A 24,520-nucleotide genomic window follows, 5' to 3' on the forward strand; every position below is an offset into this window, starting at 1 on the left:
TCATATGGTTCTCCTAAAAGTATATGGTTTTATGCTTTTTGAACAGGGCCTAGGAAATCAAGGGAATTCCTCCTGCAGTTGAAGGCAGAAATGCTTTTTCAAGCTGCTTGCACTGCAAGTTGCTGTTTCATACTGAAAACTCTTCTGCAACAGTAGGAGTTTCTCAGACCTTGGACTGGGTCCTGGGGGAGAGGGCGGGTGGGGGCTTTCCCTGGTGCTCTTGGCTTTTCCCTTGTTGTCTGCAGATGTTGGACCCTCTTTATTTAATTTTTTTTTTTTAACTTAGGTTTGCACAGGAGCAGTACTTGGTTGGATCTGATGCAGGAAAATAATGCAGAGAATTTAAATTATTGGGTGAAAGATTGTTACCTTTGTGAGAGAGCTGTAATTCAGTCTGGCTTTACTTCCTCAAAACTTATCAAGAGTTGCTCCCGACCAGTCATACGGGGCATGAGGTAGCACCATTTGCCCTGAATTACATTTGTGATGCAAGAACTTGATTTTGATAGGCAGGAGTGCTTTGAAGCACTGTTCTGTCACGCTGTGTGCTGGTGACCAGCAGAGCAGCACCGTGGGGACCAACAGCTGCCTTTGTACACCTCCTTTGTCCCTTTTGGTCTTTGGTAGAATGTTATATGGCCAAAGGTAGCTGATCCAGTGCAGTTATTTGATGCATCAGCCTGGTAGATCCTGGCACAGAGGAGTTCCAGGGGGGATTAATGGCAAAAGATTTTGCTTGTCCCTGATGGAGGGACCATGGGATGGGAAAGTGGTTGAGTTGCCCGTGATGGTGAGGAACAGAGGAAGTGTTGGTCCCAGACAGGGGGATGGCACTGTGGAGACATGGAGCTGGTGCTGGAGAGTCTGGGTGAGGGGATTGAGGCAGTCAGGTGTGAGAGTGAGGTTGCTGCTGATTTTTCCTTCTGTGCACTTCTGGGGGAATGTGGGCAGAAGGAGCCTGGTTAGAGTCAGTGCTGGTGGAGAGGAAGGCAGGAGAGACCCAAGGGAGGGGCAGGGAACAGTGGTCATGGTGGGGTGCTGGTGCCTAGCTTGTCCAAGGATCACATTGGTGAGCTGTGGTGGCTTTGGCTTGGCTGGGCAGAGGCTGGGTGCAGGTGCCCCTTCAGGTTTGCCAGCAGCTTGTTGGGTGCCTGGACACTGCCTGAGCAGGGACAGAAGGTGAAGGTGCAGCTCAGAAAAACGAAATGAGGTTTGTGCTGTCATAGCCCTGGCTTTCATCTCTAGGTCTTCCCCCTGCAGCTCAAGGGAGTGTGTGTTTTACTATGAAACACCGGCAGTGCTGCCCTCTTTCCCCCTCCTCTCCCCGAAAGGTCTGCCAGGCAGAGTTTCACAACCTTAGGAAGGAACAGCCCAATTGCACAGCATATCCCACGGAGGATATTGCAGTCATCAGATCTGACAGTGACTGGGGGTAGTAAGAAACCCTCAAATGCTCCTTGATTCAAGAACTTCAGCTCCGAATCGCCTGTGCTACCAGCAGAAGGAGACTGGTGGCAGCTGCAGGAAATCACTCCTTTGGCAGCACCATGTTCTTCCAGCACTGAGGCTCCTACAAGGCACATCTGGGCAGGAGAGCAGCCCCATTCCACCCAGCTGCTCCTGTGCCAGTGTATCCTAGGTACTGGTGATGCAGAACATTGTTTGGAGACCACCTCTTGCTCAAGGCTAACAAATTACAAGGCTTCTTTGAGGGCAGGTGAATTACTGGGTTTTCTTTGCCTGTAAGCACCTGTGCTGTCTGTCAGGCACATCTGGTTTGGGTTATTTTGCTGGTGGCTGGCAGGGTGTTGCAACTGCAGGGAGTATGTGAAGAGTTCATGTTTCATCTCTCTATCTCTGGAAGCCTGGCTTGTGGAAGCTGATCAGCAGACACAAAAGCTTCCAGGTATTGGTTCATTACTGCAAATGGAATGCTTCAAAACTTCAATGAGCTGTAGCAGAGCAGATTTTAAAGCAAAACCATCAGTGCTGTCAGCCCAGGAGACATGGTCTTCATGGGTTTGGGAGCCTGTGGAAGGCCAGGGCCTCAGCAGGCACTCGGCCACTTCAGGTGGCTCCTGACTGATGGAGATAAGGGCTGTGACACTGCTGCTTTGTTTCCTGAGCTGATCCTCTGCCTCTCTTCCAGGTGGACTCATTAATTGCATTAAACTCAGGCAGCATCTGCTCTGCAGGGGCCGATGAACCCCCCAGGGACCACTGCAGGGAATGGAGATGAGCAGTGTGGGGAGCTGTACATTTGCACTTGATCCCTTTTGAATGCTGTTACAGTTGGTGGATTTAATATCCAAGCACATGGAGTCTTTAAATACTTAATTTTATTGAAACTTCTGGGGAACCTCACCAGGGTGGCACTGGTGACCCTCAGCCAGTGGTGATGGCGTGGTCAATATGCTGTTGGCCAGGCAGGGCCATGCAGAGCCCTCTGCTCTCCCTGTGGCAGCAGCAAGGGGCGACTGATCTGGAAGGGAAGCTGATACGCAGCTGTAGAGAGTGAGAAAAGCTTTCCCTGAACAGTTTTATTTTTAAAGCATCATTGTCACAATAAAATGTGTGTTTACTTTGACAAAACCTTTGCAGGGTTATTTTAGTAAAGTTTATTTCCATACAGGCTTTTCCTTCTCCGTTGCATTCAGACTGTTCTGGCTGTGGCTTTGGCTGGCAGCGTTTTGAACACGGGTGCATTAGGGTGGTTAATGTGCGTTTGAAGGTTTTCTAGCACTGGCTCTAAATACCGTGGGGATTAGCTCTGTTTGGAGAGATGGAGCAGAAAATGTACAGTGGACTATGCTGTTGAAATGCAAAATCACACCCACCAACATCTCTCAAAAATTTCTGATTTGGGGTTATTTTTTGGAGAATGTGAAATAGGTAACAGTAAAACCACCAGGGCTTTCAGCATTACCCTGGAGCTGCTCTTATTTTGAAAGGAAAGGTGGACTGGAAAGCTGAGGGTGATGTCAGTGCCCGGCAGGAGAAGTGCCCTTGGCCATCCTCATCTGCTGCTTGGAAGGGTCCCAGGGGTGACAGCAGGACAGCACGTGTAGTCCTTGTCCTGGTGGGAAGCATCCTTGTGGGTGCAGAAGTGGTATGGAGTGTGACAGGCAGGGCTGTGGGCCTCTTTTTTCATTACAAAAGGAATTTTCTGGGGCTTGCTGGTCTTGCTAAAGTGAAGGAGGGACCGGGAGGAGGCAGGTTTGGGGGATCCATTGTGCTCCATAGTGACTTATGGGTGTTTTGTATAAAGCCACAAGCTTGGGTGCACCTTATTTGATACTGTGTTTTCCCAAAGCATGTAAATACTACTCCAGGGGTATGAGAAGCTCAGTTTGAGCTCCTGACTACATGGGCGAGGCGAGATGGGTCAGTACTTGCTTGCTGGGGCTTTAGCTGAAAGTGTGGCCACATTGTGTGTGAAGGTCATTTTTCTAGGGTTTTGTTTGAGGTGCAAAACCAATGGGTTCTGCCCTTTGCAAGTCTGTGGTTGTGTGTGACATCCCCAGACTAAACAAACCTCTCCAGAGCCCTTGCCCTGAACAGGGTTTTTGTCCTGGGGCCCCTCTGAAGATGCTGTTGGGGTGCTGGCCAGGCACCCTTGCAGCACAGGGGATGCAGGCTGGGGTGCCCATCTCTGTCCCCTGGCCCATGCAGCAGGGAAGAGGCTGCTTCCAGGGGATGTGGTTTTTTTCTCTTTGTCGTGCCTCAGTTTCCCTGCTCAGTGGGAGCTCATGCTGTTAAACCTGCTGCTTCCCTGCCCCGATGAGCGGGCGTGTGCCTGGGCGGTGCTTGGGCTGTGTGTGAGACAGCACCTGTAAAACTGTTCCCTTGCTGTGCCTTTCTAATCCAAAAGGTAAAGGTCGAGAAATATTTCTTATGGAGGATGCCACTGGACATGTCATGAAAGAAAACAAATAGAGGCAAAGCCCCACTGCACTGCTGTGGGTTGGGCTGTGGTATAACCAGCACAGGCAGTGTTTGTTTGCATGTCTAGGGAATTTTATGGTGAAAATAATTGATTGGTTGTATTGAATGCTATTGCCATACAAACAAATCAAAGGAATGTCTTGAAACCTGGTGCTGTGTTAGCCACCTCCTTTGCTTTGGAGAGGCTGGGGACCAAGTGTGCTGAAACTTTAACTGTGCTCATACGCTACCAAAAGGCTCCTGTCTGGGGCTCGGGGGGTTCCCTGCACCAAGAGGACAGGCTGTGAGGGCTGTGGGATGCCCATGGAGGACAGGCTAGTGAGGGCTGTGGGATGCCCATGGAGGACAGGCTAGTGAGGGCTGTGGGATGCCCATGGAGGACAAGCTGGTGAGGGCTGTGGGATGCCCGTGATACAGGAGCACATGTTCTTAATTTATGATGTCTCCCCATAGCAGCAGGTTGGGATTTTGGATTCAAAGTGGACTAGGCAGCTACATGAATACTAATGTTTATAAAGCGCCTCTAAAAAAGCCTGTGCAAACCATTCGGAATAGAAGAGGAAAGCAAACACTGCAGTGCTCCAGGTAGTCAAGTGTGAACTGATGTTTTTTCCCTCCCTACCTGGCAGGAAAAGGAAGGCGTTTCAGTCCCTGCCTCCGTGCCCTCTGCGTCAGCGGGCGCTGGCAGAGGCTGCGGGCTGTGGCTCAGAGCCCTGGGCACCTCCTGCAGCGGCTGCTCCAGCTGGAACGCCCGGCGGCGGGGCCGGGGCAGGGCCACGGGGCTGTGGGCTGGGATGCAAAGGGGGGAAGCTGCAGGGAGTCAGCAGGTGATGCCCAGACCACAGGTAAATAAACCTGCTGGAATGGCTGTGTGCCGCGGCAGGAAAGCCCAGAGCTGCTGCAGCTGGAAACTAGTGCGGGCTGTGCCCAGGGCGCGTGGTGGTTTCTGCATAGGGCTGCAGCAACCTGCATCGAGGGAGAAAGCAGTGGAGATCACGTTCCTGTTGGCAAATGGGGGGTTTCCTTGGAGCTGGGCCACCTGGAGGGGCACAGGGTGGTCCTCAGCCACAGCAGCTCCTGCAGGAGTGTGAAATGCTTCCATACATGCAGCTCGCTTTTATTCTGCAGTAATTTTTTTTTTTTTTCCCCTCAGTGTTTTTCCAACTCATGTCTTGCTGCCAGAGTCCATATTAATAATGCATGACTTTTTTTTTTTATGGTGCTTCCTTCCCAGCGTCCCTTTCAGTTGCTGAGTCAGAGAAGATTGTTATAGCAGCAACCTCTGAAGCGGTGAAATGCCCCTGCAGTGCTCAACTGCTGTCATTTATCATCCCTGCTCCTCTGCGGGCAGCTCGTTCCCTTGCCCGGCTGGGGGAGAGGATCCCAGTGCCAAAAGTCCAATTCCTGCTGTGCCAGCTGGTGACTGGTGAGCTGAGCTCTGCTCAGCCTTCCTGGCTAGCGTTTGGTGAAAGCAGATATTGCCTCTGTTGGCTGCTTTCTTTTGGTTTGAAATCCTGTGAATTTTTTTCCAGATCTGCCTGAGACTGTACTTTGGGATTGTGCCCAAGACTTTTTTTTTTCCCCCCTCATTACTAATTTTTAAATCATTTTTTTCCTCCTCCCTATACTCCCCTTGAGATCTGTACCTGGGCTTTTTAGGGTAATTGGGATGACAGAAGCCCTATAATGTGTTAATGTGGTTAAATTAACTTAAAATCCTTCCAGTAGCTGTTGAAACATGCCTGGCTGCTGCAGGAAGCCTTGGAGTTGCTAATGCAGCATGGAACAGAGGTTTGTAGGGCTCCTGCCTCTGGGTTGGGATAAGCCCCCAGTGGATCACCTCCCTGCAGAGCTGGTCCCCACCTACTGGGTCTGAAACCCAGAGGGAAGTAGGCAGCAATAGCACTTTTCAGAGAATTTGTCTTCTAATGACTTCCGTAATACCTGCACTGTAACCTCAGGAGCAGATCTCTCCTGTCTCTCCCAAAGCATAGCTTTGGGTGGAAGCTGTTGGGGTACTGACTGGTGGGAAGTGGGGACACGCAGCCTCAGTGCTGGGAAATAGCATCTTCATAGTCTTCCTTCGCTCAATGTTCTGCCTCTTTGGGCTTTGAAAGACTCACCTGTAAATTTTATCCCAAAACCAAGCAGGAGAGGAGCAGGACTCAACCTGGTGAAGAAGGGTTTCCTTTTCCCAGGCTTCTCAAACTGCCTCGTTCCCTGTGTCCCACTGTTGGGGATGGCAGGAGCACATGTGGAGAATGCAGAGGAGTGGAGAGAGGTCCGGGGCTGGGAGGGAAACGGTGCTGCTTTTCCCTGCTTTTCTCAGCTGCTGGGAGCTGACCGGAGCAGCCGGATGGCGATGCCACCCTTGGGAGCGGGGTGTGTGTGAGGCTGACCCTGCTGCACAGCTGCATCTTGCTCAGACTGGGCTCTGGCCTGTCTCGCAGTGGGAATGGTTGCCCTTGTCATGGTGTGCTTCCCACTCAGTACCAGCCCGTTCTGCTGAGGCTCTGCAGTCCTGGGCTACTGATTCATTCCTTCCGAGGAAGGGGAAGCTGCTGTGGTGTGAAATTCTCCCAGAGCTGCAGTGCATCCTCTTTCCATACTGCAGCCTGGCTCCCTCGCTCAGGATCAGGGATTTCTCTTGTCCTGGATTTTTTTAAGGCTTTGCTGGCTGTTGGGTGCCCAGTGCCCTGGCCTGGGGAGGGAGCAGACTCCTTCTGTGAGTGGCTTTTGTCTGTTACAGGGGAAGCTTTGCAGAAGGATCCCATGAACTTCTGGGCCTTGAATCCATATGGCCTTGCTGGAGCAGCCTCACTGTGTGAGGCTGCCCCAGTGCTGCTGCCTGCCCCGAGGGGCACCTTCATATTGCAGCAGCCCTGCTTGCCCGGCAGTGACACACAGTGCCACCCACAACTAGTGAGACGAGCAACTTGCTTCTCGGCTAACAAGATTTAGGTGGATTATGCTATGTATTTAATCAAGGGCTAAGCTGATTGCCTTATTTGGCACAGATCAAAGCCCTTGAAAATGCCAGCCGGGAGACCAGCTATTGAGTGGGAATATTCCTCAGCCTTGTGCCTGTGTGGCAAGGCTTGCTTTCGAAGAAGCTGGGGAGGGAAGTTCAGCAGGCAGGTTTCACTGCAGCAGTGCCCAAATGCAAAACCAGACAGGAGAAGTCTGAGGCAATGGGGAGGTAGAAGCGTGTGAATGTTGTCAGTCACTGACCATCTCAGAGGACTTGTGGGAGAAGGCTTCCTTTTTCTAGTTTTCAGTTTGAAACCATGTTTCTAGGTACATAAAGCTCCTTGCTGACAGGTAAGGGAGATGCTCTGGCATTTGGCAGTCCAGCTTCCACCTTCTAGAATAGCAGCTGTGACTCTGGAGTGAGCTTGTATGGCTCTTCAACAGAGGCCACATTCTCCAATGCTTTCACAGAGAGCCCTGCACCCCCTGCAGTGGGTGCCACCAGTGTTGGAGCTCACAAGGGTCTCATCTCCCCTTGTCCTAGTCCCCACTGCAGCATTGCCCTGGGACCCTATGGGATTTTGGCCGTGACGGTGCAGGAGCTGGTACTGGTTGTGGAGGAACAGAGCAGAGGATGCTCCTTGCTGCTGCCAGCCCAGAGGTACTCGCTCCATGCTGCAGCCTCTGCTGTGCAGGGGGAGCCCACGGTCAGGAACTGTCACTACAGACAGGTACAGAGGCAAGTTTAAAATGACTTTCCAGTTAAGAGCTGTTGTGCTTGTCAAGGTCTACCTGAAGTGGCAGGGCAAGGGCATTGTCCAAGGTGTTGTGGTGTCTCTTTCCTGCAAAGGTTGGGTTTTTTGCCATGAGAGATGTGTTGGTACTCTTGGGTGCCCTGTCCCCGTGTCTGATCTGGGAGCATGCTCTGCACTGCTTCACCTGCATGCAGCAAGATGTCCCAGCCAAGCAAGCTGTTGAAAATACACTGGTTATTCAAAACACCTTTTCTCTTTCTTAAAAAGAGAGGTTTATTCCAGGAACCAGCCTCTGTCTCGCTGCTGTTTGATGCAAGGAGGGCAACCACAGCTCATGGCTCTCATGCTTGGTGAACGTGACAGTCAGCACTGCCTGTTGTAGAGCAGAAAATACCCCAACCAAAAGGCTCAGCTGGAGGAGACAGAGACGGGCAACTTCTGCTTTGAGGTGAACCAGACTCTTCTCAGGCAGCAGCAGGTGCTCCCCACAGCATCACTGCTTCTTCCTCTTTGCCCACAGCAGCACTGGGGCTTTGCAAACACCTCTCCCCTCTGACTCTCAGGCCTTCTCGTGTCTTTGCCTCAGCACATGCTGCAGCAGGAATAACCCTGGAGCAAATGCAGGGACATACTCAGCCATGTCCTGCCTGTACCGTGGGCGTGGGGGTCCCTTGCCCTGGCTGCCCTTTCTCTCCTGGATGTAGCCTGAGCCCTGGTGCAGGGTTGGCAGAGCATCTTGTGTGACAGCCGGGTGTAAAGTGTTCCATGTTTAATTTATTGCTAATCAAACCTGCAAATGAGGCGCTGCCTCAGTTCTCCTCCAGCTCAGACCCATTATGCATCTTCCTGCCCTAACTTGTATGTGTAATTACAGGCAAGGATTGGTCAAGCATCCCTTTGTGTTTCAGAGGCCTGGGCAGGCTTGCTAACATGCAATCATCCTGTCAGCTCGGCTTTTCGGTGTCTTGGGCTGTACCAAATGGTCTGACAGTTTCTAGGCTGCAGCAGCAGGGTCTCTGCTGGTACCTGACCCTCTTAAGCAGCTCCAGGGCTGGTTGTTCTGTGCATCAGGCTGGGAAGGGCCACAGGGCAAGAGCAGATGGAGGGAGCTGTGATGAGAAGGGGGGCGGGGGCTGCCCAGCTTCAGGGCGCTCGAAGTTAACCCTGCTTTCACCTAATTAAAATAGAAAAACTGCCAGTCAACATGGTGATTGTCTGGTTTGCTGCTGCACTGCAGAAAGCTGATGGCAAAGCAGGGCTCACGGAGGGTGCTGACACCAACCCTTTTCCCTGTGCTGCCCTCCCCCAGCAGCTGCACATGAGGTGTCCAGCCTGGCTGGGGAGTGGGTCACAAATCCTCACGTTATGGAATGCTGCTGGAGAGTGACATGGCATTTATAGGGCTGCCTGGGGCTTGGCTGTGTGGGGAACAGGGGCAAAGGGGAGGATGGTCTTTAGCTGTAATACCTTAGGGAAGCAAACACAACCTGGACAAATTGGGTAACTTGAGTGGATAAATTGGTGTAGTCTAAAATCCCGTTATCCAGCATGGAAGGAATGACTGGTGCTTTGGCTGGGAGGAAGAGGAGGAGGGTGGGCTGCTGCATCTCTGTGGACTGGTGCCATGCCCAGTGGGTTGGAGGGGTAATGTGAGCAGGGTCTGTGGAACACCAGCCCCAACCAGCTCCTTCCCCATGGGGCTGTTTTGGCCCGGAGGAGTCCTTCCTTCACTGCCTGCCCAGCCCCTCTGGCTGCTTGATCTGGGAGCACTGGCCTCCTGTTCCCAACGTGTTTATCTTTTTCAAGGTAGCTGAATGTCTGACTCGTGTTTGCAGAGCTTGACTTCTGGCCGCAGACAGGCTGGAATTGATTGGTTTATTATTTTTCCCCCCTCTGCCCCATTGGTCATATTGATGAACGAGTGGTCAGATCCCTCAGCAGACACTCAACTCTAAGTCTTAAACTCGAGTTGCTGTTGTGTGAGAGGAGCTTAAAGGTGTTTCTGTGGGGGAGTGGGACAGAGTTGAGGGGATGTTTGCTGTTCCCTGATGTGCCCCTATGTGTGCTCATCCCTCCCCAGGGCTGTGAGGGGGTGATAGGGAAGAACTTTGGCTTAGATGCCCCCAGGCAATTGCAGAGCCAGAGGGCTGGTGGCACGAGGCAGGAGAAGGCAGCGATGGCTGTTCCTGCCCACGGTGGGACATACAGGGCACCTTGTGCCCCAGGCAGCTGGGAGCAGCTGGCTGGGTGCCCAGCACCCCATCCCGACAGCCTGCTCACGGGCAGCCTCCAAACTTGCATCAGGTCCTTCCCCTGTTTGTATAAACCCAACAGAGCCTGTGGGTTGGGAGTCTGGGGGCCACAAGCTTCTCGTCCCTTGCAGTCAACAATGTCCTGTCCCCCTGGGGTGGATCCTGAACCCCGGTTACAGCTTGGGGCTTCGGACAGGCTGATCCCTTGCTGAGCTTGCTGGCTCAATAGCCTTGTGGCTGCTTATCTGGGATTAATGTGTAACTTAATGGCAGTGCTTAGGCACAGCTCTGAGCGTGGTGCTGTGTACAGGGCGGTGCGAATCTGCTTTCTGACGCCAGGGCACTTTAGTCCCCCTTCCCATGATAAGGTTTAGGGTTTTCCTGTGCCTGGCACCAGCGTGGGCACTCTTGGTAAATGTTGGCCATATCAGGACAGGAGGGACGAGTCAGCAGAGGCAGGAGAGGAGGGCAGTGCTGGGGGGAAGCCATGAGCCATGCTGGGGAAGCCAGCAGGACGGCACTGCCCTGCTGTCCCTGCAAAGGGGTCTGTGTGTGCTGAGCCCCAGGGTCTGGTCCCCAAAGGGACAGGTCTGGGGGGTGAGGGAAGGAAGGGCTTTTATCTCTTCCCCTGTTCAAGGCATGCCAAACAGACTCAAACCATTGCTTTTTCTGCTGACACATAGGAAGGCGTCACACAGGCTGTGATTTGATAGGCAGTCTGAGGTATTAGATAAGTTCATAGATACAGGGATGATTTGTTTTTAATGAAGTCATTCCCTGTGCTGATAATGGAGTCAGTTAATTTATTTACAGCAGCTGTATTACCAGTTTGTCAGGCAGAAGAAAATCATAAAAAATGTTAGATATTCCAAGGCTACATAGTTCCCAACAAAGCTAATAAATGTCTTAGGACATCAGAGTTCTTACAAAATCCCATAGGTAATGGCCTGTGTGTTGGAAGTTCAAAGTTGCACCCTCTCTCTGATAGCTTTTCTGTTCTAATAAAACACAGCAGCTGGAGGGACCGTTCGCAGTGCAGCCTTTAATTATTGCAGACAAGAACAACTCTGTAATCTGACTGTGGAGGCCAAGCTGCTGTGGGTCTTAAATGGAACTGCATGGTGAGAGTACCCTTGGCAGGGAGCTCCAAGCTGCTGCCTTTGAAAATCTTGGACAACAATAATCCCATGTGATTGAAGAATTCCAGCTTGGAGAATTTTTTAGGAATTGAAAGGGCTGACAAGCCAGGCAGATCCATAGTGTGGAGGTGGGGCTGTGGCTGGTCCTTCCCTGGCTGCTGGTATGGCTGCTTTCCCAGGGCCTGGCAATGTATGGAGAAGAAACCACAACAGGGACAGTCTTGGGGTATTGCTACAGAGGGATCTCTCCTTACTTGCAGTCTCCATGGTGCAGACTGTGCTTGCTGCAAATCTGCCTTTATACTGACAGGGCAGAAGCAGCTGTGGGATGCTTTATTCTCAGTAGCTGTGATATTGCAGAGTGTTACCTGGCTCTGGGCCTCAGTGAGGAGTGGGAATGCCCAGGCTCAGGTCAGAAGAGAGCCTGCAGTTCCTGTTGTCCTGCTGATCAGGGCAGTCACCGTGGTGCCTGTGTATGCCCAGGGTGGATGCCTGGGCATGGGCGGAGGGTGGCACTCTGCACCTGCCCTGGGGTGGCCGTGGTGTGTCCCCAGAGTGCTTCCTGCCCTGCCGAGGTTGGAGGCACAGGGACAGCCAGTGGCTCAGCTTAGGCCAGCCCTGTCTTAGGTTCCGCCATTCCCATGGCAAGAAGCAGGTCCCCTGGGACCCGTGGGCAAACCAGGCTGGGAGCAGGGCTTTCCCGTGGTAATTATTTTTTTTTTCGGAGACAAGATGTAAATAGGACATGCTGGACCATGCTTTAGCCATAAATGGCAGTGGAAGATGTGCCGTGGGTCTTGCTGAATTGAGCAAAGAATGACTGCTGTCCTGATGCTGCAACCACAAACCCTGCCCCGCGTTTCTGCCAGCTGGGCAGCCGTGCTGCCTCACCCGAGTTAACTGGGATGGTCCAGCCTGGTGTGAGAGGCAAAGCACTGACCTGGAACAGCCTCTTGGACCCCCCCTCCCCCTTTGGAACAGCTCTGTTGCAGCAGACATGAGGCTGTACATGTGATAACCCTTTTTGTTCAGCCATGCTGAACTTGTAAAACATGCTTGAAAAATCAGGTCTTTTTGGTTTTTTTTTTTGGGGGGGAATAACCTAAACAACAGAACCTGTTCTCTTTTTCTCTATGAAAGTCGGGGCGTTAAAACTCCAGATAGTGCAGTTTGCAGTGTGTGAACTGAGTCAGTAAATCCATGTCTCTTAAGTTGTTTTTATCTTGACCATTTCATAATCTCCAATGGGTATAGTTAATCTCCTAATTTGGAAAACTAACAAATCAGTGATTTCAAAATCTAGTTACCTGGTGTGTGATGTATATAGAAATTTTAAATCCAAATCCCACCTGCCTCCTGTTCTCTGGTCTGGCTGTATTCTAGATTGCTTCAGCTGGTGAAAACTCCCTATTGACTGCCTTTCCTGGGCAGTACCACCCCATGTGTCCCCTTTTTCCTGCATGTCCTACGACTGCCTGTTTGAGTAGGATGCCCAGGTTGGTGGTGGGGGCTGCCAGCAGTAGAGGGTTTCCTTCCTCTCCTGCAGCCGTGCCAATTCCCACGGCCTGGGAGATGAGGAGCTGTCCCAAGCAGCCCATGTCCTTCCCTGCCCTCCTGCTTCAAGGACAGCGCTGGGGAGTATCTGCCTCTCCCTTGCTTGCCCAAGCATTCACTTAATTCTTTTTTATTATTTTTCTTGAGCGAAGCTCTCCCTCTGTTTGTTCATCCTGCTCCTACATGAGCACTGGGCTCAGGCATCGGGATTCCTGACCGCTTTGAGATGGTGTCCAGGATGCAGGAATTCCCACTGCTTTGTCTCCTAATGAACCAAAGGAACAAGCACCGAACTGTAAATGTTTGTAAGCGTAAATGTTTGCTGTGGCAGCAGCAGCCGGTGCTGCCAGCCCGGAGGTCGGTGTCCGTGTCACTGCTGCTGAAGAGCCTTTGATTGCGCATTTTGCTGCTCGGTGCCCACAAGTGCCCAGCGAGTGCTGCGTGTTTGTGCTCTGCGTGCACAGAAATCTGCTGGCAGCTGATGCTCTGCTTCTCCTTGGAAGGGTTTGAGCTGACCCTGGCGAAGGGAGCGGGATGGGGAGGGCAGGCTGGCTGGAGATGGGGAGAGCTAAGAGGGCCGGAGAGCAAACAGGAGATGCAGTCATGTGCAATCGCATCTCCTGAACAATTAAAGTAGGAGAGCCTGAATCTCTCAAGGAAGGGTAATATTTAACTTGGGCAAATGCTTGTTATGGTCTGTGCTCCAGCCTACATGTGTCACTACGCCCTTCCTTGAAAAAGGAATTGCAGCAGAGCCCGGGAGTTCAGCTGCTCTTGGGATTTGCAAAGCCCCGTGTGATCCTGCAGCCATCCTTGGTGTTATTGCCCTGGTAAACTGTCCTGGGTTTCTCACCTGCATGGAGCTGGGCTGCCCACTGTCCCCGTGGGTGTGACTGTGCCTGGGTGATGTGGGGCTCAATCTCACCACTAGCCCTGCCTGCTGTCAGGGTGCAGAGCTCCTTCCATGGGTGCTTTGATGCTGTAGATGCTACGTGAGTTCCCTTGGCCTTCTGAGTTTTCCCATGTATGGCAGAGCATGTCATGCTCCTCTTGCTGGATATCCCAAAATCAGTGCAGTGCTCTTCAAAGTGAGTGGCACAAACACCTTAGCTCAGCCAGCTGTGGGGATTGCAAATGAAAGTTGCCGCCCTAAACGTGTACAATAAAGTTTAGGCTCTATTAGAATAATATGGACTTTCCTCCCCTTGCTGAGGCCTCCCCAGGGTCACTTTTCTCTAAGACAGTTTAGATGCAAATTCCCCATATTGAGGTTTTGACCGAGTGTCACTGCAGCCTCCCATCTTCCCATTTGCTCCATGCACGTGCAGGCTGCCAGCTTGCCAATTTTGGGCACAAGTGGTTTGTAATTACCAGCTCAATGCTGCTGCTGCACTGTTAATTCTTAAACCATTTAATGTATCAAATTATTCCTTCCTGTGCTATTTAGAGGCAAAGGGCTAAGTAACAGTGATGGCATTAATATTACATTCTCTAAAACTAATAGGAACCTCTTATTTAATTGTTCTGGCACTCAGCACATCTGGGGAATACGGTGCCACTGGAAAGCTAATAGAGACAGAGGTCTCAGGGTGTATTAGCATGCTCTGGGATGCTGCTACATTCCTAGTTGGGTTATTTACGAGTTAAGACTATCCTAACTGTCTATCTGTGCCTTAGAGGCTTAGTTTGATTAAACCCCTTTGTATTGCTAATGCTAATGGAGCTGGATTGATGCTGGGGATCTGCTGGGAGAGCTTAGCAAAAGGCTTAACGTAGACATGACTCTGCTGGTTTCACAGTCTCTGAGCCCCGCGGGAGGTGTCTGCAGTGGGCAGGATCTCCCCGCCCTGGCAGAGTGCTGGGGTGACCTGGGCACCCATCCCTGCTGCCTGCGGGACCATTGCCCCTCCCAAGTCTGTGCCACACCTCCCACATGAGGTGTCCTACAAGCTCTGCTGGCTTGTCATGCCCACTTTGAGAGTCTGGCTGAGTGTTCAGGGCCAGTTTCTCTAACTGGGCACTGTTTTGTGACCGTGTTGGTTGAAATGGGGGCTCTAGGGGCTGGCAGGGGTTGCCCTTGCTGGGACTGGGCTCTAGCTGCCAGCGGGAGAAGGCTGCACATGGCTGTGAGACCATGATAAACTCAAACAGCCCCTCTGTGCTTCTGCAGCGTGGGTGGACTAATGAACCAGGAAAACTGCTGAATGTGACAGAAAGCTGTAAATCTCAAAGCAGAGGAAGACCTGCTCCTTCCTCAGGAAAGCCTGGCTGCCGTGCTGGGTGCTGATACTGCTGCAGGCATGCAGGGCTGCTGTGAGCCACCCGGCCCCTCTTCCTGACCCCAGCCCCAGTGACTGTCCCTCCCAGCATGGGGGTCAGGATACCCTGCCATCCCCCCTGCCAGGGGCTGCTGGAGGAAGGTCCTTTCCACAGGCGACGGAAGCGTGTCAGGGTCAGGAGTGAGATGTGTCAGGACTGTCCCTTTCCTGTGTCTGTAGTCGGCATGGATCACACTCAGTCCTCTTCCAAATCAACTCCCAAGCTGCAAATTACTCTGTTGCCTCTTCTAGTACATATCATCATGACAAAACTAATTTTCCATGAGAGAGTCAGCTGTTTCTTGATTAGAAGTGCTCCGAAAATACTAACAGAGAAATGATTACAGGAAGATTTCAGCACTCATTTATATAATTGGACTTTACCTCCCAGGCTGAAGTTGTTGCATCCACTCCTGGCTTGGGGTGAGCACTTGCCCTCCCTGTTGCTTGTGAGCAGGGGAGCTGGGGTGCAGCATTCCGAGTGGTCCATAGCCCTGGGGTGCAGCTGTGTGCCTCTGCTGTAGTTGCTGACAAGCTGTCGTGGTTTCCATGTGTTTAAATCACAGTGGAGTTGATTCGTCCTTTAATGGGTCAACAAGAATAATCTCAAGGCAGTCATTTGGGCAAATGGATTCTTAAATTTTGCTCATTTTCTGTGTGGGCAGTGAGGGTCTGCTGGAAATTGATAGTCAAAGGGCCATCTCACCTCTCCCATCACTCTCCTGTCCTTGTCCCGTGGCTGTAGCTGGGCTGTTATCGCTCTGTGTACGTGCTCTGAAGTGCTGCATGCTCAAAGGGAAGAAAGGCAGAAGGCCAGTGTAATTTTGGAGATCATCCTGTGTGATTAGATTAGCAGTATGTCACAACACAGCTTTCTGGCTGAGCCAGAGTCCAGGCCCAGTGCATTGCAAGCCTGTGTCTGCAGGAGCCGATGCTCAGGGGTAATCAGCATCTCCATCCCTGCTGGTGGTGGCTCTGGGAAACGACTCTTGGGTACAGCGGCCCAGGGCTCTCTAGGGTCAGCCAGGTCAGCCTTAGTAAATTTAAAACATGGCCAATTTGCTCATTAGAAGTGCAGTAAATAGAGGAGGGGTGAGGTTTGAGCTCCGTACAGGAATTCCCAAATGTTGGTGCAGACCCAGCCTTGGACACGGCAGCCCCGTGGAGCTGATCTAAGCTCCATGTGCACACGGGGAGTGAAATGTTTGCAATAATGTGTTTTAAATCCGATTTTCTGACCTGAATGAATTGCATGTTCTGGATAAACATGGTGTTTGTGAAGCTTATCTTGTGCAGCCAGTTTGTTTCAGGGGCAGGAGAAGGAGCTCTGGCTGGGGTTGGTGGGGTAATGGGGGGCTCTTGGGTTTGTGGCATGTTGGTGGCACAGCTCATCCCTGGCCGGGTATCTCCTTAATCACCTGCTTAAAGGGGTTCACACGTGAAAAGGCAACTGCTGCCTGACACAAAGCCGGTGTTGTTCATGCCCATGCTCCCCTGGGATGGTGGCTGCTGTGACAGTCTGCTCAGGATTCCTGCTGCAGCTCAGAGCAGCCCAACCCAGCGAGCCGTGTCATGTGGCTGTGGCAAGGCCCTGCTCCGTCTGCCCGGCGTGGAGGGGAACAAACGGCGCTTTCACTGCACCCGACAAACCTCCCTCTTCCTCAAATTAACCAGGGATTGGATGCCGATTTGTCTCTCTTGTTCTTTCATGCTTCACCAAACCTGGTTCTGCTCTACCCAGCAAGTCGAAGCATAATGAAGTAAAAAGTGAAATTACTTGATCAGCATCAGTGAGTTGTGCCTTGCCGCTGACTCCAGCTCTGCACGAGGCAGAAGGTGCAGGATTGCTGCCCCCCTTCCCTTAGCAGCAACCTGAGCCTGATAAAGCATCTCAGTTGAGTGGCTTCAGCCACCCTTTGCTCTGTGCAAAGGAGAGAAGCTGTGCCTGGCTCTTGACTAGCACCCTGGTTTTTGGGCTGCTGGTGCTGGGAGGTGATATGGTTTTGTGATGAGCTCTGAGCTGGAAATGAGTGTGAGCTTGTGAAGGTGTTGGGACTGGATGTAAGGCTTTGCATGGGGAATATCACTATGTTTGTTTCTGGCCTGTGGTGCCACATCAAAATGCCAGTTTCTCCTTGAGCCTTATCATTGGGCGTCTGCTGGAGCAAATTCCCTGTTGTTCTGAGCAGGAGCAGCACTCTGTACCTCTTGCTGTCATTGAAACAGGGAACTGCACCAGAGCACAAGTTGATGTCATAGCTGTCACCAGCTGACCCAGTGTTCACTCTGGGTTGTAGAGCTGCCCCCAGAACAGGTGGGTGAGCAGAGAGGTTTTGGGTGCAGCTTTGGCTGAGGCATTTCCTGCTCCTTGCTGCTGTAACTGCTGGCTTAAGGTCCCATTGCTGGCCCCACTGTGAAGGGCTGGACATGGACATTTAAAATCACATTTAAAGGCAGTTGTCAAGCACTTCATGCAGCTGACCCCCTTCTTGCTGAATATCTGGTGATTCCCCATGGCTCAGAGACAGGCTGGGCATGGGCAGCAGCTGGGCATGGCATGGGGCTCTGTCCCCCTTTCAAATACTTTACTGTGCAAAACCAAAATACAGTTGGGATTGGGAGATACGTCTGGACACCCCTTCCAGAGCTGCCAGATGGGTGCAGAAGGGGAGAGCAGGTCCAGCAGTGTGTGTCTCCATGGGCAGGGTGGGGGACCCTCACTCTGTGGTGGCGGTGCTGCCTCCTGCGGTGCTGTATCTAATCTGTGTTCCTGGGGACTCCAGCTGTGACTGTGCCTTCCTGGCACTGGCACCGGTTCCAGGCTGTGATATGCCTGCTGTAGAAGTGACCTGTCTGTTATGGATGTTTCCTGGTGACATTACATCAGCCACTGCCCTCCTCTGAGCAGGGTCTCTGTTGTTTCCTTGGCCCAGTGCCCTCTTCATCCCTCCTGTGGTATCTTTTGACCTGTTTTTTTTAATTACTAGTGCAGAATTGCCCTTCCAGGTTGCCCCTCCTCCCTATGTGCAAATCAAGATTTTTCTTTCCCCCCCCCCATTTTATTCTTAACCCTAAAACCTCACCGAGGGGCTGTGGCTGGCACAGTGATGCTGCTGAGGGGTGCTGTGGCGTGCGTGGTGGCCATCCTGCTGTCCGTGTGGGTGGCCATCCTGCCGTCCCCATGGGAGCTGCTGGTGACGCAGGGCTGTGCCTGCTGCTGTTTGCTTTGGGGCCTGGCCCTACCAGCAGGGTGTCAGCTTAAACTGAAACCTAAGCAGGCTCAGCCTGAGCTGTGCCAGGGCACGGGGTCAGCAGGAAAGAAGAGAGGGAAGAAACCTGGCTGGGGGCTGCCCTGGGGACCCAGGGCTTGTGCTGCTGCCTGCCCCAGGGTGTGTGGTGTGCCAGGGGCTCAGAGCCTGGTGCAGGGATGCTCTTTGTGGTGCCTGTTGGGGTATCTCTGCCAAGCAAGTGTCAGCCCTCGGTGCTGCAGCCTGGGAACGACTGCCCTTCTCCAGGCACGCAGCTTGGTTTCCTGTTATAATGATATTTCCTAATTAAGCCTCCCTAATTAAGGAGCAAAAGGTGCTGTTGTTTAAGCTGCAGTGCTGTGTTACAGCCTGGTTGTCAGGTCTGGCTGGGTACGTTCCCTTGTTAACCAGCCGGGTTTCCAAACGTGTCTTACGCCTCCGCTTCCTGACTCCATGCCCTTCCCAGCTCCCGTCGGGCAACCAAGGCATGTGCAACCCCAAGGATCCTCCTGGCAGGAAGGAACTGAAACCAAACAGAAGGCTGGGATTGGTTCCAAAAGATGCTGATTTCTCTTTCCTACAAAAGCTGATGCCGATGGAAATATTCCTTTATTTTTCCTCCCTTGCAGTGAACACCTACCTCTTCATGATGCAAGCCCAGGGCATTATGATTCGTGAAAACATGCGAACTATAGGAGCTCAGGTGTACGAGCAGGTGGTCCGCAGTGCCTATGCCAAGAGGAACAGCAGCGTGAATGACTCAGGTATTTCTTGAACGATTGTGATTTTGGTCAAAGGTTCCGTTTCCATTGAAAATTTAAGTCGAAGGAATTAATTTATGCTGGTAAATGCAGGGTGGGAACTTGGATTAATTGTCTGCCTCTTTTATTTTTATATATCTAAAAATAGATATGTAACATAAAAATACCTAATATATATATGAATACTATGTATATATACTCTAGATATATAAATTATGTTTATTTCTGTATATATAAAAAATTCAAATTCTTGTAACTTGTATAAGGGGTGAAAATCTGAAATGATGGGATTTGAACTGAAAACCTTTTTGCTTTCCAGGAATTCAACTTGTAGCTTCAAGCAGTCTGAGGGCAAACACTTTCAAATTCAGTGCAAGGATCAGGTTTCATATTTAAAAAATTCCTTCCCAGGCGTGCGCCTGCGCAGAGCTCTGGCTCCGTGCACGTGGAAGAGCCTGTGCTCATAAGCTTCACTCTTCCCATGCAAGGATGAACTGAGATGACTTGGCTGGAGATCTGCCACAAATAATATATTGAACTTTGGGCAGGATGCAGGGAGTGGAGGCACAGGCTCCCCCTCCCAGCCTGTTCATCATCCAGATATGTATAAACAGGGTTACAAGTTGTGGTGTAAATGTGGTACAGTGAAGCATAAATGCTCGTGGCTGTGTGTAAGCCAGGGTGAGGCGTTGCTGCCGGGCTGGTGACACCTTCCCTGCTGGCCTGTCACCTCTGCCCCACACTGGTGCTGTTGCCGTCAGGCTGTGGCAGAGGGTGGGGGAGCTCAGCTCTGCTCCTCCCCTGTGAGGGTTCAGCAGCAGAGGCTGACAGAGTTTTACAAGGCAGGATTATTTCCTGGCCGTGTCCCTGCTGCCCAGCCTGCTGAGGAGCTCATGGTGTGGTCACCAGTTCAGCTGTGCCCTGACTGGGGATGGGCACGGGAGGGGAATTGTTGACTTATGCAGAAGATGGACACCCCGGGTCACCTCCTCTCCCTGACGAGGTCAGCCAGGGCAGCCAGCCTGGGCTATTTTTAAGAGTGGAAACATCAAGTAAAGCAGAGGCAGGGTGAGGGAGTAGCTGATCCCCTGAAGGGATGAGGGTTGGACACTCCATCTCTGCTGCTTACTGTGAGGGGAGCCTTCATCTCGCTGCAGCCCTGGCCCATGGGGCTCTGAGTTCTCCAAAAGGCTGCTGTGTGCTCCTTCAGCAGGCAGAGAACTGGTTACCTACCCTTTTAGTGCCAGTGATACCAGTGCTGCTGCTGCTGCTTCTGAGGTTTTGCTCGAACCTCATACCCATCTGTCCCAGCTGCAGAGGCACGTGTTGATACCCCTCCTGGCCTGAGAGCTCTGGCCACGAGGATGGTTTCACAGACAAGCACTACGCACTGTCCTTGGCAACCTTCCCTGGCAGGCAGGTCAGGCAGGCTCAGGATGGATGGCAGTGACATCTGGAAGTCACTTGGTGCTGTGGCCACAAGGATTACATTAACACTGGGATCAGAATCTTCCCTCCCTGTGTGTTTTTGGTGCCTCAGTGGGATCTGGGTGGGTGGCATTGCCTGTTTAGTGTACTGTCCCCACACTGCCATGGGCAGTGAGGCAGTGTGACAGCTGGGAGAGGAAACCTGCCCAGTACAGCTGCAGGGAGGGACCCAGCAAAAGCCTTGACCATCCTAGCAGCTCTTGGTTGCTTCTGCCCCATCCTACCCTGCAGGCAGCAGTGGGCATTCTACCCTGCACATCCAGGGAGAGGGATGCTGCTGCTGGGATGAGCTGGCACAGGTCACAAACCAATTTGGGCAGTAGAAGACCCTGTGGCCCCTCTGATTGTCCCTGCTCCAACCACGTGGGAGCTCTGGGAAGGAGGTGGCTGCTGCTGCTTTCTGAGTCACAGCCTCTCCACACATCACTCATACCCCAGCGAGGGGCTGCAGGGAGCAGTTCTTTGTGCAGTGCTGTCTTGTGTGTGTCCTCCTGGGACCTGGGGCTTTGATTTCTGGGCAGGTTCCTTAAAAATGTGATATTCTCCCCTGAATGGCAAGGTAACCAAGTGCAGGGTGGTTTGCTGCAAGCACAGTGTGCTTGTTCCCATCCATCTGCATTTATTCTTTGCTCTTGGTTGTTTTTTCCTCTTTTTTTGAGGAAGTAAGTTAGAACTTTTCCAGCATTTCCTAATAGATGCAATAATAGGTTTCCTGTTTGGTGAGACAAAGAGGGGTCACTTCTATGCTTCCACAAGCAAAAAAGGCAGCCCTTAGTGCAAAACAGGGGAGTTGAGCTCCAATATGTAGTGTCAGTTGGGCTGAGTACTGAGAGTGTGCTCTGGTGATGGGAGTTTAAGGGGAAAATTGCTTATGGAAATTTACAACAGTATCAAGCATCCAAAGTAACATCTATTGTACTTGAAAAGCCCTCAGGTTGTGTTTACAGTCTCAAGATAGTTTGGGTACTGCTTATTTGAGGCTGGAGGGGCGTTGCCCAGGAGGTCAAAGGATGCAGGCAATGGGGAGGCTGGAGAAACATGCTGGGCACTGCTGTGGCACAGGGCCTCCTCTGCTCCTGCACGGTGTGAAGCAGAGAAAACTCTGTGTGTAACGTGATAGTTTGTATTGATCCTTTGAGGAGGATTCCAGACAGGATTTCCCTGTGTAGGATACTGCACTGACAGTCCTAGTTGGCATTGCGTCCTGCCTGTGGACTTCCCCCTCTCAGCTTTTTGGGAAAGGAGCACACTTGCTGGAGGACCCCTCTCTTTGTGCCATGGTCCTTCAGGGACAAGGTACAAGGTAGCTTTGACTTCCAAGAGCCACGTACTCCTTTGCTGTTTGTGATATCTAAAGGTGGTGCTCAAAATTCTTCCTTTGGCCAGAAAATGCAAAAGTTTCTTTGATGTGGTGCTGTCTGAGGCAGCCAGGCTTCTGCAGCCACTTGTCCCAGGATGAGGATGAGCACCCAGCTGGGCTGCAAGGCTAGAGCACATGTCGCTGGGGACACAGCTGTGCCATTGGGAACACCCTCAGCCATGGCTGACTTTGGAGTCTGCTCACAGTGGCATGGGGAGGTGGATGGAAATAGCAGACCTACAGCTCAAGTATAAACTTTTCTCTTTTTTTTCCATTCCCCAGATTATCCTCTTGATCTGAGCCACAATGACACCTTTCTGCAAGCCACAACGTTTCTTCCTGAAGACTTTACCTACTTCCCCAACAACACCTGTCCTGAGAGGCTCCCTTCTATGAGTGAGTAGCATCCTGACAGCCCTGTGCCCCTATCCTGCTCCCCCTGAAGTAGTGGCATTCCCAGTTTCACCAGTGTTGCACCTTTCCCTGCCAGGCACCTGGGGATGAATGGAAGTACTGTTTGGAGCCCAGTTCCCTCCTGGGAAATCATTGTTTACCCACTCTCAGGAATTAATCCCTGCTGTGTTGGAGGCTCCTCTCCCTGCCGAAGCAGGAGCCCATTGCTTGGCAAACACGAACAAAAGAGGGATTGTGTGCTGGGAGCTGGTGAAAAGGCTCTGCCAGCCCTTTTCCAGGGCCACTGGCGGCAGGGTGGCTCCCTTGTGCCTCAGCAGTGCTGCCAGTCCCAACCCCGAGCTGTGCCAGGTACAGCTGTGCCAGGGCTGGTGTGGGAGACAGTCTGGACCCCCCCGCGGGGAGCTGCAGCTGGGAGAAATGCTTCCACCAAAGCCATCCTGCAGTGGGAAATCAGGCTTTTGAGGGCAAATGTTTCCAAAGAGGGGGGGAAATGCTCTCTGCTGAGATGTGTGGTTTTCTCTGCTGGAAGCCTGTACAGGTAGAGGGGTACCTGGGCTGGGGTGGGTCTCTGCTAGGGAGCTGCATAGCACAGTGGCTACAAAGGCTGAGCAGAGCCCAGCTGCCAAGGAGGTGGAGGTGTTACCATCAGCATCATTTCCTGATTGTTTTTGCTGGTGCTGGGGAAGAGAAGAAGCTGCCTGCACTGAGTGCTGGGGATGGAGGGCAGCAATGCAGCAAAGTGCTGCCTCAAGTGCACCGAGCCACCCCAGGACCTCAGCAGTTCCTCACCCCCCTTCTGCTTCTCCTGCTCTGCAGAGGGCCCCATCGATGTAAATATGAGCGAGATCACCATGGAGGACATCCACCAGTTCTTCTCTAAAGACCCTTCCATCAAGCTGGGAGGCCACTGGAAGCCGAGCGACTGCCTGCCTCGCTGGAAGGTAACGGGGAGCTGGGCAGCCCCGTGTCCCTGCTGAGTGGGGGTGGACAGGAAGCCCCAGGCAGGCCTTGGGAAGAAGTTAATGGGAACATCTCTGATGTGCTGCAGCTTCAGAAGAATGATCTGAGGAGCTCTGAAATGTGGGGCTGCAGTGCCCAGGGAAGAAATGGTGAACTCAAGGGCTGCTTTAGTGTTCCCACTCCTGCTGTCCCCAGTGCTGGGCAGAGGTGACAAAGGGGCACTGCAGGTCTCCCTTTCGCTCAAGGTGATGTTGAATTTTTCCAAAGCGACAATCCCTCAAAAAGTGAATAGGAATTCATGCTGTGGGAGTTGAAAGGGTTTCACGCTGCTCAGCCCTACATGGGAGAGCTGAGACACCTTGTTTAGTCCTGCTCCCCCTCCTATAACCCCGCACCACCCAGTGCTGCTCCCCAGCCCGGGGGTTGGCAGTGGGAGCCACTGGTGCAGTGCAGTAAGAGCTGTGTCCTCTCCTCACCAGGTGGCGATCCTAATCCCATTCCGCAATCGATACGAGCATCTTCCTGTCCTCTTCAGACACCTTATTCCCATGCTGCAGCGGCAACGTTTACAGTTCGCCTTTTACGTTGTGGAACAAGTGAGTGACCCTGGGGTGGTTGGGGCAGCAGCCACTGGGGACGTGCTGCACTAAGAACGTGTCTGCCAGCGCTCCAAGTGTGGCTCTGCGCCGTGTCCCAAGGAGTTTCCCTGCCAGAGCATATCTTTTAACCTTTGGCACGTTTAGGGGTCATGTTGCAATATGTGAGTTGTCCCGTTTCAGCCTATAAGTGGCACAGCTAGGAGACGTGCCCAGAAATGTCTGGTTTTATCTGAAAAACAGAGATACAGTGATTTGGTTTGTTGTTGTTTTTTTTTTTTTTTAAATTCTGTTTTGTGGGAGTTATTTTTTTAAAGCAGCTTTGGACCAGGTATTTGCAGTTTAGACAGTGCTGCGTTGTTTTTGTGTATCCCTGCAGTAGTTCAGGGAGCATCCCCTAGCAGAGTTAGACATTTCTTATTTGGGCAGCATGTAGAAGACTTCAGTGAGTGTAAAACATGACTATCATTGGATGTGTACATGAACCTGTCACTTAAGCTGTTTGGCTCCATCCACCCAGTAAACATACCTCCATGTTCAGCTCTAGCTTAAAAAGATTGATCAAAACTGGGGATTTTTTCAAGTGTCTGAGTAATAAGACCTCAGCTCCTGTACTGTAAAGTGAATACTTTACAGTGTTGGTTGATGTCACTAGTCTGCTCCAATACATCACTTCCTTTTGTGGTGCGGATGTGGGAGCTGGTTGCCCTCTGTGGTTTTATAGACAAAGCTGAGAATGCGCAAACTGTAGGGACTCCCC

At 51.9% G+C, this 24,520-nt stretch overlaps 1 protein-coding gene across 2 annotated transcripts in view; it reads left to right on the plus strand.

The window, feature by feature from the left end:
- The window catches only part of B4GALT5 (beta-1,4-galactosyltransferase 5), a 45,804-nt gene that overhangs the window by 15,466 nt on the left and 5,818 nt on the right, over positions 1-24,520 (plus strand). For both annotated transcript variants that reach the window (XM_064674236.1, XM_064674235.1), the window contains exons 2-5: positions 18,811-18,945; positions 22,073-22,186; positions 23,021-23,145; positions 23,644-23,760. In XM_064674236.1, coding sequence (XP_064530306.1) covers positions 18,811-18,945; positions 22,073-22,186; positions 23,021-23,145; positions 23,644-23,760 — 491 coding nt within the window. The remainder of the gene's footprint in view (positions 1-18,810; positions 18,946-22,072; positions 22,187-23,020; positions 23,146-23,643; positions 23,761-24,520) is intronic.

Source organism: Pseudopipra pipra, chromosome 17, assembly GCF_036250125.1.
Source record: "Pseudopipra pipra isolate bDixPip1 chromosome 17, bDixPip1.hap1, whole genome shotgun sequence".
Classification (NCBI taxonomy): Eukaryota; Metazoa; Chordata; class Aves; order Passeriformes; family Pipridae; genus Pseudopipra; species Pseudopipra pipra.